Genomic DNA, 17,668 nt, shown 5'->3' with positions numbered 1-17,668 from the left:
TTAAATATAAATATCTTCAGATCTAGTGATCCAATTGACAAGCTATTTTTTCGTTCATATAGACCAGATCAAGGGCTTTCCAAAGAGCCTAAATTTATAAAAAATAGATCAGTGGATCTTTTCAAAGAGCCTAAATTTATAAAAAATGGATCAGTAGATACTAGATACCAAGATATTTACATTTAAGCATGTTAAAAAGTTCGTACTTTAACTTTAAACGTAAATATTTCCAGATTTAATAATTCAATCAGCGAGCTCTTTTTTCGCCTATAAAGTTCAGAATAAGGGCTTTCCAATGAGTCTAAAATTATAAAAAACGGATCAGTGAATCTTGATATATTTGTGTTTAAAGTTGATAATACAAACTTTGACATAAAATAATTATTTTTATTGTTTGAAAATATCTATTATGATACCATCTTTTATATGATATTTTTATTATACTTTTATAAACATTTATAGTTACTAAGGCTATATAAATTTTTATTTTACTTTACATTTTATTAAAATATATTTACTTTTTAATAATATATGTTAAAAATTCCATATATATGAGAAATGGGTTTTTTATTAGTGAAATGGGTTTTTTCACAGCTCTTTTACATTTAATAATTTAAGTTTCGCAAATGTAAATTTTTGTTTAACTTATTATTTAGTCAAGTAATCATCAATCAGATGATTTTTTGGTATTATAAAAAATTTTGAGTAACAAGAATTGTGAAAATCAATTTTTAATGCAGAGTAAACAAATCAGCCTATATACAGTATCACAACATCTAACATACAGTATATGTATAATAAGGTTATAATACTGCAATAAAGGCCAACCAAGAAGAAATTTTATGCTGAATTTTCTATACACAAGATTTCAGAGTTCAGCTTGATAAAATTATCAAATGGTAAAGATAAATTTGGTAAAAAGAAGGCAAAAAGCTTGCTTTATAATTCCATTTTTAAACAGCTTTTTATTCTGTGTAAAAAAAAATCTTAAGATTATTTAAGACTATAACTTCATGAGGTATTATAAGATAGTTTATACAAGAAATATAAAGAGCTGAGAAGCTTTATAATTTATTCAGTAAGATAGGCTTTAACAAAATCAAATTTATAAAAACATATAGTGCAAATTCTATTTCAGAGTTTACTAATAATCAAATTCAAGAGCTTATAGAGTACTTTTCGTGTAAAGGTTAGACATCTTTAAAAGGGCACATAACCAAAATTTCTAAGATGTCTCATTCTGGAAAAATCTTGTCTGATAATGCTCTACAAATCATATTTTCATCTACATTTTAAACTTCCACTGATGTTCATAAGTGCGACAATAACTTTGACCTTGATGTCTGTTTAGCAGGAATCATGGAAGAAGATCATTTCCTGCTGAAAAGATGCTTAAGGAAGAAAGCAGAGTAAGCTTTTCTGATTCTGATCATGACGAATTTGACTTTGATTACAACAAGTAGATTCATGAAGAACTCATCATGCATGAAAAAATAGCAAGGTTAAAAGTATTAGAGGCAATTAAGTCAAAGCCTGACATTGACTTTGGTCTTGATGATAAAATAATGGATGGGATATTAAGATATTCAATGACATAGACTTTAGCCTTGACAAGGAAAATGGACAATAAATCTGTTGACTTGAATCACTCAATCAGAGGTCCTTTAGGACCAGACACTCAAACAGAAAGAATCTTGGTACAAGCATAATATGGTCAAACACTTGTGCAATATCTTAGAATGAATTCATTCTTTTATGTATCAGTTTGCTGTAATGAATAAATAAAGTAGCCAATGGTGCTTTTGTCATGTTTTGAAACACGTGATATAAAACCTGTTAACATTGTCTAGACATTGTTAACGGGTTTATCATATGTAAAATATGGTGTTAAAAACAAGTCATACATGTAAAAATACTGGCCAATAAAATCGTTTTCCTGAAAGTTCTGGCATGTATTTTGCTCGCGTATTACAGCTAAAAATTACATGTATAATTCTATCCCAAACAGACCAGGACATTAGATTTATTGTTTGACATTGCCTTTAAACGGTATTGATAACAGGATTCGAGCGCAACCTATTGTTTCTATTGCTGAAGAGGGCTCGCAAGATCCCGATTTGCTGTTTATTTAACTGTTAACCTGTTATCTCAAAATTACGCATATAGTTAAATCGCACATTAAACTGATTTGGAATAAGGTTGCGTACATTATTTCGTATTACAGATCAGAATAGGGTAAATAGCATTCATTCCACATATGGATTTCTGTTTTTGGAGTGATTCGAAAGACGAATTTTCTATTTAGCGATAATGTAATACTTAAAGCATCACTTACTAATAGAAAAAAAATATAATCCAACTAAGTAGAACGGGTTAAATTCCCATTCCCATACACAGTAAGAATAAAGTATAAAAGAGCCTTGTTTTGCAACTGTAAAAAGATCTTTACCTGTTATTATCTAAAAAATATGACAAGTAAACATACTCAATAAACTTTACTGCGTATCTAATAATGTCCAGTTTAACAGGTTCCTTTAAGGCCATCATTCAGCTCTTCGGGAAATATGTCATTTTGGGACATACCCACTGCTTTTTTTACTCTTTAGTCCAGCGATACCATGTGGCAATTTCTCCGACAAAAATTCCGATGAAATCACTGCACATGACACTAGAATCGCCAATGAAATCGAAGGCACATGATGATGACATCACAAAAGAGGCGCAGAAAATCTTATCGATGGTTAATAACCTTAACTACGACTCTACGAGACCTAATGTCGAAGTTCTCCAGAATGAAATGATTCGTCAATATGCAGTTGCCCGAAGAATTCAGCCAATCGAAACTGATCAAATGAGCACGGTTGGCCAATCAGAAACATCGAGCCAATCACGGTCCAAGGGACAAGTTCGTCTGGAAGTTCTGGTAAGCAATCCGGAATTAATATTCCATCTATGTTATCATTACTTATAATTCGATATATTACAGGCTCGGGTCCAATAACATTCAGAGGAATAAGCTTAACTATCTGGACCCGATTCAGCAACTTTTCGATCAAATAAAGGAAGAAAAAGATTTAATTTGGAAGAGATGTGCCTTCATGTCGCAATGGAAATCCGTGAACTTGGAGGGAAAATCAAAAAGAATACGGTTCAAAGGTTTTATGAGAGAAATATCAAGAAGAAAGATGATTACATTAGTACATAACAGATAAGTACATTAGATGATATTTGTTTATGGATTGATAGTAAAATTAACGAAAACTTAGATAGTAATGCGGAATAGCGGGAAGGAACTCCATACTTTTACTATGTAAAAGACGTCTAGGGGGGCAGGCATCTTTTATGCTTTATTCCTCCCTTTAAACATCCATTAACCGCTCATTTTATATATACTCCTTATCATGTAATTCAAAAATATAATAAGATGCTTTGCTTTGATTTTTTTGAACGTGCGTGTGTTATGAACATCACACGTTTATACACATAATATTCACTTTATTACTTTATTAACAATACATTTTTTACTACTCTAGCTATTATATTAATATTTGAAATTTATATTATATATTTCTGAATATACTTTGCAAATTTTGGCTAGTAATCAATTTCGCTTTGGTAATTGATTATTTTTTAATGAAGAGTTCATTTTTGCGGTTTTCAGTAAATATTATTTCCCTAATCTGTATGAAAATAAATAACACCAACACAATAGCTGTCCATAAGCTCTACTGCATCGGGTGTTTTAACAGCAAGTTGAAGGTGTCGAATAGGTTCAAACCATCGAGCACTGGGAATGACATTCTGCCATGAAAACTCAACTTCTCTTCCACGATCTTCCCATTCAGAACGAATTTGCCTTGGGTTTGACAGTTGGTATCCGTAGACAAAGTCATCTTTGTCTACTTCCGATTTTTGGGCACATCTCGATGCAACCACCACCTTCTTCCATACATCGTCTCCTTCAGTAACTAGATTCCGATATTTCATGCTTTGTATTTTTTCAACGTCAACCCAATATACTACAATTGCATTAAATCCTTTACGAGGCTTAATCCAGTCAATTGCGTTGCCTATATCTGGGTTCAGGTAAAAACTAGGATTAAACCCAAAATCGAGACTATGTTTGCTATATCCAAGCTTGATTCCATTTTTACTAATCGATTGAGCACTTTGTTGATTGGTTGCGTGGAAGTAAGCACGTCGTGTAGAATTTGTCGAATTGACATTGGAGACTTTCGTGTTGTTACTTAGAATTTCATCTATTTTAGCAGCGATATCATCATATGATGAGGCAAACATTTGTGGCCCACCTTTCCTATCGTAACTGTTCCATTGGTTGCGTGGAGATTGTGCATTATAAAAAATGTCATGGAAACTCATCTGGGAGAAAGAACCCCATGGATTGAGGATCCATTCGAATAACCAATGATATAAAATTTGTTTGCACCAGAGTGTATCATCAATCACGCTATTACGGAGTTCACTTGCGGCTTTTTCTGTAAGACCCCACTTCATAAGCAAGCTCTTATCTTCACCTGATGCTACACCACTATTTCCCTCGACGCCAATAAAAATTGTTGGGTCAATATATTGGCGTTCTTCAAGGAAATCTAACATTATTTCTGAGTTGGTTTTTAAGTCAAGGTGAGCCTCCCTATCCATAAAGGACCTAACAAGGCTTTGTTCAAAACCATAACCAATGAAATACTTCATGATTTCATGATCAAAACTGTCGCTTGTTGGTTCATCATGTAATTTTGTTCGGGGTGTGGTTGACGAAATTGACAATGGAATTGTATACATACGTGAAGTTTTCTCTTTAAATTATTTAAAGTCGTTTAATTAATGATGTTTGAAGGTCAGAAGTGTTTATAAAAATTTACTCACCCTTTATTTTTAGTTCTTTTCGAAAATTATAATACGGAATTTCATCAATGATAAGCTTACTGTATCGAGCATGCTTGAAGTATAAAATTTATAAATATCAAACCCATGAAGCGGATTCCTCCGGAATTAAAACTTAAAAATTGCAGTAAAATGAGTGTTCGTACCTTATTAAATGCGAGCATGAACTTATAAAAAGAGTAATAAGGATGGTTTTCATAGAGCAAGGCTGCATGTTCATCCAGAACTGAAACTTCAACTATCACATTTTTATATTTTACCGTACTATTTTTCTTAATGATTCCAAGCTTAAACGCTTGTTGTAAATAGTTATTATGTTTCGTTTTTTTCGGCTTTATTTTACTTTGTATTTCAACTATATTGTCAGAAATGACCATAGTGGAATATTTATAAATTAGTAAGTGAGGAAATACAAAATTAGATCTTTGTCGCACAAGATCACAAACCTGTCATGATGGCTCCGATTTTGAAATCGAGGCTGCAGTTAGCAGAAATAGACATGATACGAAAATAATGAACGTAGAAGAAATAAAATTTTTTGTAGAAATTAATATATATGAGAAAATTTTCGTTAATAAATCACTTTATATATTAAACTTTTTGTATTGATTATATTTGACTACGAATTAATCTTTTGTAATACTGATAATCAAACCCCTAATGTATTTTAATAATAACATCATTCGATTTGAACAATTAAACAATAATATTCTGCGCATTTCGGGTGACATGATGAAATTTCCACACGTGTTTTTGAAAAACTTCGAAACAATCTTTCAAAAAGTCGACTATGGTTTTGAATCACGTACAACCGGGAGAATCATGGGTTTGATCGAAGTCAAAAAGGATGACTTTAAGCAGGGCTTCGCACAAGCTACTGTACAGCTGGAATCATCGCTAGGTCGTAAGCGCAAAGCAAACGAAATGAACCTGGGTTTAATAAAGTATGGGGAATTGTGACGGATGCAGAAAAATGGTACTTTATGGAATGTTCGCAAGACGATGAAGGGAAACTATCGTTTGAGTTGACGAAGCCACCTCTATTGTTGCGTACGAAGATGAGGATATGAAGGAGCAGAGAAGGTTCTTGGTCATATTATTTGGTTGTTGGAGGAGTCACAAAAGGCGTTAGCAATCTTGCGGGGAATAATTAGGCTAATGGGATAGAGACGTAGTAACTTCTGATGTATCACGGGCTAGCCCCGATTCTTTGTATTTATTTTTTGCATGTACAGGTGTAATGATCCGATTTGTATTTATTTTTTATCTGTAACAATAAAATGTTTTCTTGCAAAGTTTATATTATGAGAACATATATACGAAATTACGCATCACGCAAACAAGTTTAAAAAATCAAAGCTTTTTATTATATTTTTAAATTATAAATGATAAAGGAGTCGCTCTTATAATTTTTGTTGAATTTCAAATAGTATAATCATAAATATGACGTCAGCTAACTTCTTTTCCATCTATCATAATTTCTCTAATATCTTGGCTTTGAGATTCCCACGCCCATTTTTCCCTTCGATCAACTTCTCCGGTACGACCTTGACTTGATCCTTGAACGGGTAAGTAGCGGAAACGAGATAGGTATATGAATAGATTCTGCTTTTGGTGGCTTCATAAGACACGTCAATAGGAGTGGTTGCAACACGAGTCTCCAATTCGTCAAAAAGTTTACGTAACGCCTCTTTATATTTCTCATTCTCAGTGTTCGCACTGCCACACGAAAAAACGGGATACACGTCGATACTAGGATTCGGATCATCGCTAAGACCGTAGAGTTCACACACTTTCGGAAAGGTCCATTCGTTGAAGGGCTTCGAGGGAGTCTCAATGAGTACAGTAAACTTGAAGCTGTTGTTTGATACGAATAGCCGGAGCATTTAGCAGAGGTCTTGATCGTTCCGAGGTGAATATCTCTTATGAAGTTTAGAACTGCTCCATCATTTTCAAGTGTCGGCGGTTTCTCCATTTCACGTATGTATTCTTTGAGGCCATCAAGAGTTGCGTTATCGATATCCACTGTCCACTTGAAACCCTTAGTTCGTTTCGGGCTAACGACGATATCGAACGCTGTAATGCAACAACAGGTTAGTCTCGTGTCCTGAATATTTCAGCAACCTCAGGTCAGACCGAAGGACTGGAGGATAAAAATACATACCATAGACAGACTTGCTGAACGATTTCTCCAACACTGAGATGCGATCAAGTAATTCCTGTTCGCGGCTCGAAGTGGCAGTCGAGACGGTGGTTCAACTAAGACATGAATATGTTCCTCGGCTGGTGAGTCAGGCAAGTATTTCGAAATCTTCTTTATTGCTGACAGCTCGTCACTGTCATTGAGCTTGAGATTCTTCAACTGATCGTCAAGGTGATCGCCAGGGATCGACACCTTCCATAGCTTGAGCTTGTCTGCAAGAAAATGGTCGAACTTTAGTGCTTTTTCCGCCTTAATAGCCTTCTTGAGCTCGCTAACAGGCTCGTCCCTACTTATTTTGACAGAGAAAGCGTTCGCTGTTGTATTACCCTTAACAAGACAAAACAAAGACGGTTTTTATACTGTTTTTTACGAAATGTTATTGTTAAGAGTAAAAAGAATTTTATGTTTATTTTATGTGAAAAAGTAACCTGTTGCACAGATCTGCCGTGTGACCGTTTATTTTGTCGCACAAGAGTACATGCATGTGGCTCAACGAACATCCTCTGAGCTGTGGATCGACATTCCGGACCTCTAGCATCGAAATCCCAAATAATCGCAAAGTTCGGAGTAATCAAACACGCCTATTACTCTATCTTGTCTTATATTCTTGACCGTAATAAAATCTGTTGCCCTATCGTATATGTAATTATACTTGGCCGCGAGGAATATACTGCGTAGGGTGAGTGCTACGGATAGGAGTATGGTCGGGTCAGGGTGATGAGTAGAGTTTGCACTATATGTGACAGTTTACATAAGTGACAAATAACACGACGGGCCAAACACGTGATTTGGAGTGGGCCGAGATGCTATACATCACCTGCGTATGGTTCACACCCCTTATATTACACACCGCCAAATGTCACCATACGCTACTCAACACCCTGACCCGACCATACTCCTTTCTGTAATACCGGCGTAGGGTTAGTAGTAAACTTACCCATTGTCTTACGCCGATTATTCCTCGATTTTTTAGCCATCACCAATCAGATTAACCATGCAATTCTGCGGACCGCAGGACAAAAATGAATCGTAAATCATCGTATAACACTGATACTGTGATAAACTCTGTAAATCAGCTATAAATCACTAAAATGTCTAAATTTATTTCGAATATCTCTCCAGATACAGTTTGTTACAAATATGGCAGAATTCTTGTAATCGAACATGAAATGAGTAGAAAAGGATATGATCTCCCTAGAACTGTCAATAATCGCCCTGGATATGATATGGATTGCGTTCGTGCATATTTATGGTCTGTACTCTGCATGCGTGCTGCTAATACTAATCAAGGATATGGTTATAGTCATTTTGACGAATAGAAGAATGAAATAACTGAAACGGAAAAGGAATTTGACAAATTATCAATTGTGAAGCCTGGACAGACCTTAACTTCCTGGGCGATAAATATGCGAATTCCATTACAAGAATTATGGGCAAAGAAGAAGAAACTTAATGTATATCACCGATTCTGCTTATTTGCGGGATCTGGGGAAGGTACGATGGTTAATTCTGTCTATTACCGACCTAGAATTTATAAGAGTCATATGGCCATTTGCTTTTATTGTTGGAAATTAATAAAAATCAATATTAATTAAGAAAAGTCATATTTTTTTTAAATATGTCAAAGGATACATCAAAAAATACTAAAAAAAAGAAAAAGACGAAACCGAAAGAGACGAAAGAGATGTTTTTTATCTCATCCCTCCTAATTTTGATGAGGAAGAAACTGCTTTACGAACCTCCTCCAACACGCCATCGTGAAGTACTCTTCACGATCCCCCTTCAATACGAAATCATCATCGTCATCTTCACTGAGTCCCCTTCAATACGAAATCATCATCGTCATCTTCACCGAATACTTTACGAGCTCCCTTCAACACGAAATCATCATCGTCAAATATTATTAAATCAAAGCTTGCAGGCTTACAGGTGAAGATTCTGAAAATCCAATTACCGAAATCGATGATTCTAGACGAAAGTCGAGTTGAAGCTACCGAAACTTTGCGACCATCAGAAAAAAATTGGAGTAAATTTGGTAAATTTTGATTATCGAATGTGAAGCTAGTTCGAACTTACTCCTGCATCTTTTGAAATAGGTAACGTTTCTGCGAATTCCTTAATAACCTCCATTGAAGGTCTTAATCAATCGTACTATTGTCTATTTCATCATCAAATATTTTGATTATTTGTACGTTATCCTTATTAATTACAGAATACATTGAAAGTCGCTGATTATATAAGAATGGACCTTTATAACATATTGGAGTAAAATTTCGAAATTAAATTATGTATACCTGTCTAGATTATTTTAAAGAGTTAATACAATTTATTTATTATTTTCAAAGTACATTTTTTTTTACTTACCAGTCTGTTGTGTAATTCTTTGATAATAATCGATCTAGTTCTTTGACAGCTTTAAACGAAAATCCTTTTGGGTTCTTCCCTGGCTTCTGATAAAAATACATAAAATCCCTGAAGAGTTTTCTTTATCGTTTCGATGGTCTACGAAAATATAGAGTTATAAATAAAACATGATAAGTGATTATGTTAATATAAATGGTGTAATTTAAATGAAATTAACTTTTTCGGCTAATTCTTTATTATATGGAAATGATTCTATATATGAGAATATTAGCACTAAAATTCGGATTTTTATTGGATCTTTGGTATTCACCACTTATTCTAGCGCATGCGCGTCAACAAATGATATAATTAACGTAGAAATTATAATATAAAAAGCTAATTTCATTTTTGTTTTAAAATTTATAATTGTTATAATCATTTTTTTTTTTAAGAAAAAATTAAACTTTCAATACTACCTGGTAAAATTAAATTAAAAAAAAAATGATTTTTTTTATATTTTTGAAATAAAGTAATACGCTTATTATATTCAAGAAGTGGCACAGTAAAATTCAAATGGGCTATGCTATTATCTAATTGGATAACTTTCGCCATTGATATCTAAAAAACATATATATATGCTTCAAAAAAAAAATTTTACATAAATAAAATTCGATGATTTTAGATTGGTTAAGAATTTATTTACGTGTCTAGTGTTTACTGTATGTTGAATAATATTTTTGAAAAATTTAAAAGTAAAACTTAGAATTGAAAAAAATTAAATACATAATTCATAAAAAACTTAAATGAAAAATATTTCATAATTCATAAAAAAACATATTTCATATATAATAAATAGTAAAAACTTAAAATCGTAATTTCAAGGCGACTTGATTAAATTATGTGTCCTATCCTCATTTGCCCTCCTTTATCATTCTATCGTTAATAATACCAACTTCTTTATACTCGCCACTTACATAAAAATGTAATGTAAAATTCTATTTCAAAATTATTATATGTATTTAATGTCCATTCAAAAGATTTCTTGTAATCTTGTGCGTCCTTCTATATATGCCTCTCCGAGATAGCGTTTTGCTGCTTCGTACCCATTTTCTGCAGCTTCTTGAATGAATTCAGTTCCTAACTTCTTGTTATTTCTTTTTAATAATGTACGTCCAAGATTATAAATTGTAATTTAATGAAGATATTATATAACTATTTTATTCTTTAAGAGGAAGATTTAATTCTTCCTTTCTATTAGTTAAAGAAAGATTTGATTCTTTTCTATTTAATAATTTATCTATTTCTTCTTTTATTTGAATCAACCGTTTGTTTGTTTCATTCTTATCAAAAATAGGTTCTTCTTTTAATACTAAAATATTCTTTCTTTTAATCGAACCATTTTTAATATCTATCTTTATCGTTTCCTTATTATTAATTTTTTTTTTCTTCTTATAAAGGTATACTTTATATGATCCATCTCCAACAACATAATTTTTAACCAAATTTATTATTTCATCATCTTCCAACCATTCTTTAAATTTTTTAAAAAGTACTCCTCGTTCTCCATTTACATTTGGATGATTTCCTCTACCCGTAACAAAATTTATTGAATTAATTTTTAATTTAAAACATTCTAATATTACTTCTTTTACTTCAATATATGCTTCTTTCTTGGTATATCCATGTAAATCGTAACATGGTATATATTTTTTTCCTGTCTTTTTATTGATTTTTATTATAACATCCATGATCAAATAAAAAATGTTGAAAAAAAAGGTAATTTAATTAAATTTGTTCCCTCAATCTCCATATTTATAATTTTTTTATTAATTAAACAATAACCAATTAGCCAGGAATTTTAATTCCTTATACAATGATAATGGAATTCGACGTCATTTGCTTTATTACATACTTCTATTTTAGTGAACAATCAAAATTAGCCATACTATATTTGAAACAATAACTTTGGAGTCATGAGTCATAACTTCTAGAATACCTTAGGTATGGTTACACATGCTGCGTAAATTTTTTTGGCGCATGTGGCACAATTAACACATAACAAAATTTATTATTGCTTTAAAAAAAAATTATTTTATTTTATTTTGATTTTATTTTATTTTATTTTTTTTAACGCATTTATTAACTATATAAAGTATAAATTATTAAATATTTATTATTTCGTAACCATTAACGGATATAGGTGTTGAATAAGGGGTGATTAGAATTGAAAGTTAAACTTGCCACCAATAAGCAAACATTATCATAGCAACAGCAGATACAATCCATTTAGCATATATGTCAACCTCAGGTTTTGCATCAATATCTAGCTTTTTATTCAATGAATCACTTGATAATAATTCACCACGTTTCGATATTTCTTCTCCTTCTGAATTTTCTACAACTCGTATTCTTAAAGTATGTACAACTCCCTCGGTCGTCCAATCTTTAACTCTCCAATATAATGTTTGTCTGTTTCTAACGTATCTCCAATCGCCATCAGATACTCTTATATCAAGTAAAAGTTTTTTATAATGATAATTTGGTATATAAATTTCTGCTTCAGGTGCTACTATGCTATTTATATTACTTTGTTGTGATAATGGATAATTAGTGAATTTAAATATAAATTCTAAATTCTTTAAATTAAAATTCATTATTTGTGGAATTCCCGGCATCTTTGCTGCATATGGTCGCTAAATTGACCAAAAAGAAAAAAAATTTAATTAAATATTTATTAATTTATCAATTTGTTGCTATTCCTGCAGATGTTCAATATATTTACCAAAACTGCTTCCAAAACTCTTCCACCTTGATGATGAAATTGTTCACTATCAGTTTCATCATCTTGTTCCAAAAAATGTACTCGAGTTAAATCGAAAGGCGAAGTTGGTGAATTTGGACTATTGACTTTATCACTAATTTCAGATTCACTCTTCTCATTTTCTTCATTTATATATGTATTTTTATTAGAACTAATAATTGAAAGTGTGTCCGTTTGTATCTTGAGTTTCTGAATTTTTTTTGTTATCGTTCCATTGATTGATTCTTCCGTTTCGTCAGTCTTTATTTCTTTGGTTTTAGTAATCGTGATTTCTTCGTTAATAGAACGTGAATAAATCGAAAAATCCTCACCATACCAATGATCGCCATGTGTATTATCATTCGTTGGATTATAATTCCATAATCTGTGAAATAAAAGAGAAATTATTATTACAATATTATATAAAAATATATTACATTTTATTAGCAATAATTGACATACGTAAAGTTCACAAGATTCTTTTCCATGGCACCTAATACAGCATCCAAGAAATTACTATGATGTACCCAATCATTAGTTAAGAAAGCTTGTTTTTCGTTAATATCCATAGGTATACCACATTCTCCAATAATGCAAGGTTTCTCTCCTACAAATTGAAGACCACCTTTAACTATATTTCGAACTTGCCCAGAATAATTTTTCTTGGCTCCAGATATACCAAAATATGTAGCAGCAGCTATGTGATGTGCTCCCTAAATAACGAAATATTATAATTTCTTATTATATTGTAAGAAGACATTAAACATTTTCATAATTAATTTTTACCTTACCTTTGTTAAACGTTGAACATCATGTGTTATTTTACCATTGAATGTTTTCGTAAATAGTGCTTTCAAGTCATACCAATGGGGTGCATATATAATGTTATTATGATGGTCGTTTGGTGTCCATATTGGTGGAGGCTAAAAATATTAATTAATTAAAAGCAAAAGATAAAAAATGTCAATTGTGTATTTATAACAAATGAATATTGTTAATGTAATATAAAGCATACCTCATTTGGAAGTGGTTCAACGAAAACAAAATATTCTTTGCTGACACTTTGAATACCTTCAGCATATCTTTTCACGAAAGGTAAGTAAAAATCCTTATAATAATCCAACTTTTCTCCAGTTTTTGGATTTTTTAAGAAATAATCTTTATTTAAAACTTTCGGTTTATTTGTTTTAGCATCAACGTCCCATACACCATGCTGGCGCCATATACATTTACCGGTTAACCAAGCGGATTCACTTTCTTCATTAATAACACGAGTTTTATCTTTGCGAGTGGGAAATGGCCATGATTTAATCCATACTTCAACCTCTTGTGGTATACCATCACCAAGTGCAAATGACTGTAAAGCGGATGGTGAGTCTCCGAATACCAAAGTCTTTCCTCCATCGTATCGATGTAAATCTGCTAAACCAATATATCCTTGATGAGGTTCATTCATCAATTCAAATCCTATAACTGCATCTAAATGTTGAAGTCGCCTAATTGATTTAATTTTATAAAAATTTAATAATTTAATAATTTAAAGTAAGTTTTAAATTATCACTAGAAACATTACATCACCTTGCCAAATGTTTATAACAATTCACGTATTTTTCTTGAAGAAATTCTTTAACATTTACGCCTTCGTATGTTGTATTAGGAGCAAATACATCACCACCCCAAAATAAAGTAAACATAGTACTGCTAGCCAACTTAGTATAATTAGTCGGCCACACCATTGGCAATGAATCACCAGGTTTATGATTAGTATTATGGACATAGGCAGCACCAGTGGTTTTGAACTTTGTTATATCAAGTCCAGCAACCTCAAATGTCCATCCTGGTGCACCTGATCCACCTGAAAATCTTGACCACTACAAAAATATTGAGAGTAAACATCAATTATATTATAGAATTTTGTCTATTTTAGCTTTCGGGAAACAATCACTTACGCAATCTTGATGCGGATCTATGAAACATTTTATACCATAACGAGACATTTGCTCTATAACATTAATGAGATAATCAATATATTCTTCGTCATAAATACCTCTACATTATTTAATAGCATAATTATTAGTATTAAAGTAAAAATACAGAATTAATTCACTTATTTTACTACTCATTCTTTAAGAATTAATGATTTCCCTCCTGATCTCTTTTGATATTAAAATTCGTAATATACTCACGGTCCAGCATGTTCCAATGATTCCCAAGTGACCAAAAGTCTAACAAAAGTTAGACCCCAAGCTCTTAATCTAGCAAAATGTTGTTGAACTTCTTCAAGCGGAAATGGTCTACCCACAAATGAAACATTACGGTGATCAAAAAATCCTTCACTTAAATGACTTGATCCATCAGGTTTAGTAGGTAATTTCGAACTACCACATAAATTAACACCACGTAATAAACAAGTACGACCTTTATCATCTTTAAACCATCTGCCATCAGCTTTTAATGTACCAGAACTAAACCAATTTTGAGCTAGAGCACCTGATTCACCTAGTGCTAGCATATTTTGCAAAGTAGAATCATGATCATTACTTTCGGGTAGAGGAATATCTGGAGATGAAGCGTATGAGCTAAATGAGGAAACAGAAGCTGAACGCTTCAAGTCAGGAGTTGTAAGATTGTGTGACGGACGAAATTCGTCGCTTGCTTTACTAATTAGAGACCTTTCGTCAGAGGAATCACCATCAGAATATATAGAGGCTACTTCGGGATCTACAAAGATCTCGGGAGTATTAACAGTGGTTTGCACAACGTTAATATTTTCAACAGCTGGCGGAGGCATTGTTTACAACGAACGAAAGTTAGGTTTATTGTTAAAAATCTATTTCACGTCTATTTATGTTGTGGTTGTATGTGATTCTAAAATAATATTATGACTATACCAAAAAGAATGTTATTTTTTAATTTTTTAATTTTTTTAAAAAAATTGTCCAGGAAATATATGTGTGTGTAAAGAATGTATAAAGTAGGATCTAAAACGAAAGGAATATAAGTAAAAACAGGAAAGTTTGTTGGTTTGGTGGCTTTTGAAATAATGAACTGTAAACGAATAACTGAAGATTGTGGCAGTGAAACAGGGAATCCACTAATTAGATTACCTGTGTAATGTCATATAACATAAACGGATTTGACGATTAGCATGAAATCCCGATTTATAAAATCTTGGCTTAGGCTCGGCTTGGCTTAGTTATTTGTCAATCATTTTGCTAAGCCTAAGTTTACTTTTTTCACACAGAACAATGAAATTATAGCAATTTATAGTAATTATAATGAAATAAAAGTTTTATTTTATTAATAATAAATCTAAGAAAACTTTAACTTCTAATTGACATTAATTTTATATTAAATGATGCAACCGCAACATCCCAATAATTATAATTAAATTATTAATTAAATTAAAATACTAAAATTAAAATAGAGACATTCCAGAGGCAACAATTACCAAAGCAACAGCAGCATTTCCAAGGTGATTTATTGAGGAAGCACTGCTTTGCTTTTTACTTTCTGATGCTGAATTATTAGTTGATTGACTGCCATTAGTGCCATTAGTACTAGTACTATTATTATTTGCACTATCGGTCACTGAATTCTTGGGCGGAGCGTATGTTGGAACAATTGCAGGATCTGAAACATTATAATAGGCTGGTGGTTGTGCTGCTGTACCACACTTTGAAGTGTATGTATCAATGCAAGCTAGATTGCAATCTGGCTTTTTCTCATTTGGAACTTTAGGATCTTGACAGGCTAACTTGCAAGCTTCCCCTGATCCGATGCAATGCTCACGGTTAATTGGCCATTGGAACGCTGATAAATCCGGAATTTTATCGCTACATCCACATCCCCATCCCATTGTGGTTACATTACAAAAGTTCTAAAATAAATTTTATAAAACGTTAATATAATGGATATTTATAAAATTTTTCGTAAATGAGTTTTGCATTTACGTACCATTGGAGCCTATTAAGCGTTAATATTAATAAACGGAAAGAGAGTACAATTAGAATTACAATAGGAAGATGAAAAGAAAGAATTCTTTTTTTTATGAGTTCAAGTACATACTTTATTCGGTCCACCACAATTTGTTTCGCAAAAACCCATGTTGGTCTTACAAATATTATCTCGTTCTGGTTCTGATTTCTGGGTGAGAAGAAATTGAAAGTCTGGAAGATTCGCTGTTGCATTTTGTGCTATATTTACCCATTAAAGAAAATAAATAAAAATTTTTTTTTAAAGAAAAAAATTTTATTAAATAAATTAATTACATACCTTGTGCATTTGAAAAAGCAGCAAAAGCTATAACAGCAATGTATATGGTAGCGAATAACTTCATTTTTTTTTTTCAAAAATAAGAAATTAGGTTAAAAAACTTTATTATAGGTAGGAGAGAGAAAAAAAAAGTAGGACGACTTATAACAGCGAAATTTCGTTCTTTATAAAAAAAAATTTCTGATCCAACCGTTAAATATTGCAATTTATCACATTTCCTTTTAAGGAGATTTAGTTAATTAGCTGCAGTTTATGGTAATCTGATTATAAATAGAATTTTATTTATTCACGAGTTCGTTTTTTTTTAAACTAAATAAGTACAAACATTGTTCGCTTGTTATGAAGATTATAGTGACCATCTAAATTGATTGGATCTATCGTATGCATAATAAAGCCGAGGTACCTTCCCAAATATTTGCACAATAAGATTTATAATAATACAGTAGGGGGTGCAGGGAGTTAGAAAGTTCTACTGTTGTGATGAATTTAATTCCATGGAATTTTATCAAGTATCGGAATATACGCCAATGATTACTCTCACGCCAATTTAAATTGTTAAACATAAAAAGGAGCCCATCGTATGTTGTACCTTAAAATTAATAAAAATAAATTAAAATTTTGAATATTAGCTAACTAATTAACGCAGAAACTTATATACACCGCCCGGTCAAAAGTATATTAATAAACCAACATTTTAATTGGTTAAATATTTTGAGAAAGTTTCAAGAATTTTAATTCCTAAAAATACTTAAAGAATATTTCATGTAAAGAAAGATCTTATAAATGTAATTTATTATATAAGTAGATTAATTTCAACTATTATAAATAACTTTGGCTTTAATGACTATCTGCGATTAAAAAGAAATTTCAGAACTAAATGATTTAAAATATATACGGCAATAATAACCAAATCTCAAATAATTTATCAGATAATCATGTATTCTTCCGAAGAAATTTTCCTAATTCTTCGGAATTCTACATGATTATATTTATCAGTTACTTTATAAAAATTAGAATCAAAAGTCTTAATTTAGAATTCGAAACACCGAGAGTTTCAACAAAGAAAAAATTTATTTACAAATACACGTGAAAAAAAGAAATTGTATCTGTTTTGCATAAGTAAAACAAAGCTAAGCTAAACT

The 17,668-nt window shown here is 31.6% G+C and overlaps 7 protein-coding genes across 7 annotated transcripts; 2 read left to right on the top strand and 5 right to left on the bottom strand.

The window, feature by feature from the left end:
- Positions 1 to 2,737: 2,737 nt before the first annotated feature.
- OCT59_010300 (uncharacterized protein) lies at positions 2,738 to 3,212 on the top strand (the record flags this gene model as incomplete). The annotated part of the gene is made up of 2 exons (XM_066132922.1): positions 2,738 to 2,923; positions 3,009 to 3,212. The coding sequence occupies 2 exons, from the start codon at positions 2,738 to 2,740 to the stop codon at positions 3,210 to 3,212; spliced, it is 390 nt and encodes a 129-aa protein (XP_066000519.1).
- Positions 3,213 to 3,445: 233 nt separating this feature from the next.
- Positions 3,446 to 5,282, bottom strand: OCT59_010299 (uncharacterized protein; the record flags this gene model as incomplete). The annotated part of the gene is made up of 3 exons (XM_025315190.2): positions 3,446 to 4,817; positions 4,888 to 4,960; positions 5,052 to 5,282. 3 exons carry the CDS (start codon positions 5,280 to 5,282, stop codon positions 3,676 to 3,678), a joined length of 1,446 nt encoding a protein of 481 aa, XP_025183388.2. The 3' UTR covers positions 3,446 to 3,675.
- A 1,095-nt stretch (positions 5,283 to 6,377) lies between these two features.
- Positions 6,378 to 7,072, bottom strand: OCT59_010298 (uncharacterized protein; the record flags this gene model as incomplete). The annotated part of the gene is made up of 3 exons (XM_066132921.1): positions 6,378 to 6,675; positions 6,968 to 6,981; positions 7,070 to 7,072. The coding sequence occupies 3 exons, from the start codon at positions 7,070 to 7,072 to the stop codon at positions 6,378 to 6,380; spliced, it is 315 nt and encodes a 104-aa protein (XP_066000518.1).
- A 1,127-nt stretch (positions 7,073 to 8,199) lies between these two features.
- On the top strand, positions 8,200 to 8,427 carry OCT59_010297 (uncharacterized protein; the record flags this gene model as incomplete). Its single annotated transcript, XM_025324991.2, has 1 exon — positions 8,200 to 8,427. The coding sequence occupies one exon, from the start codon at positions 8,200 to 8,202 to the stop codon at positions 8,425 to 8,427; it is 228 nt and encodes a 75-aa protein (XP_025183390.2).
- A 2,241-nt stretch (positions 8,428 to 10,668) lies between these two features.
- On the bottom strand, positions 10,669 to 11,199 carry OCT59_010296 (uncharacterized protein; the record flags this gene model as incomplete). Its single annotated transcript, XM_025324992.1, has 1 exon — positions 10,669 to 11,199. The coding sequence occupies one exon, from the start codon at positions 11,197 to 11,199 to the stop codon at positions 10,669 to 10,671; it is 531 nt and encodes a 176-aa protein (XP_025183391.1).
- A 340-nt stretch (positions 11,200 to 11,539) lies between these two features.
- Positions 11,540 to 15,042, bottom strand: OCT59_010295 (uncharacterized protein; the record flags this gene model as incomplete). The annotated part of the gene is made up of 8 exons (XM_025315191.2): positions 11,540 to 12,144; positions 12,234 to 12,636; positions 12,714 to 12,964; positions 13,043 to 13,174; positions 13,267 to 13,747; positions 13,830 to 14,122; positions 14,201 to 14,300; positions 14,438 to 15,042. The coding sequence occupies 8 exons, from the start codon at positions 15,040 to 15,042 to the stop codon at positions 11,683 to 11,685; spliced, it is 2,727 nt and encodes a 908-aa protein (XP_025183392.1). The 3' UTR covers positions 11,540 to 11,682.
- A 466-nt stretch (positions 15,043 to 15,508) lies between these two features.
- On the bottom strand, positions 15,509 to 16,692 carry OCT59_010294 (uncharacterized protein). Its single transcript, XM_025315192.2, has 4 exons — positions 16,527 to 16,692; positions 16,320 to 16,447; positions 16,209 to 16,217; positions 15,509 to 16,131 (listed from the first exon to the last, which is right to left on the bottom strand). The coding sequence occupies exons 1-4, from the start codon at positions 16,588 to 16,590 to the stop codon at positions 15,670 to 15,672; spliced, it is 663 nt and encodes a 220-aa protein (XP_025183393.1). The 5' UTR covers positions 16,591 to 16,692; the 3' UTR covers positions 15,509 to 15,669.
- Positions 16,693 to 17,668: the final 976 nt, after the last annotated feature.

Source organism: Rhizophagus irregularis, chromosome 18, assembly GCF_026210795.1.
Source record: "Rhizophagus irregularis chromosome 18, complete sequence".
NCBI classification, from domain to species: Eukaryota; Fungi; Glomeromycota; class Glomeromycetes; order Glomerales; family Glomeraceae; genus Rhizophagus; species Rhizophagus irregularis.
This window is presented reverse-complemented; position numbering and strand designations above follow the sequence as displayed.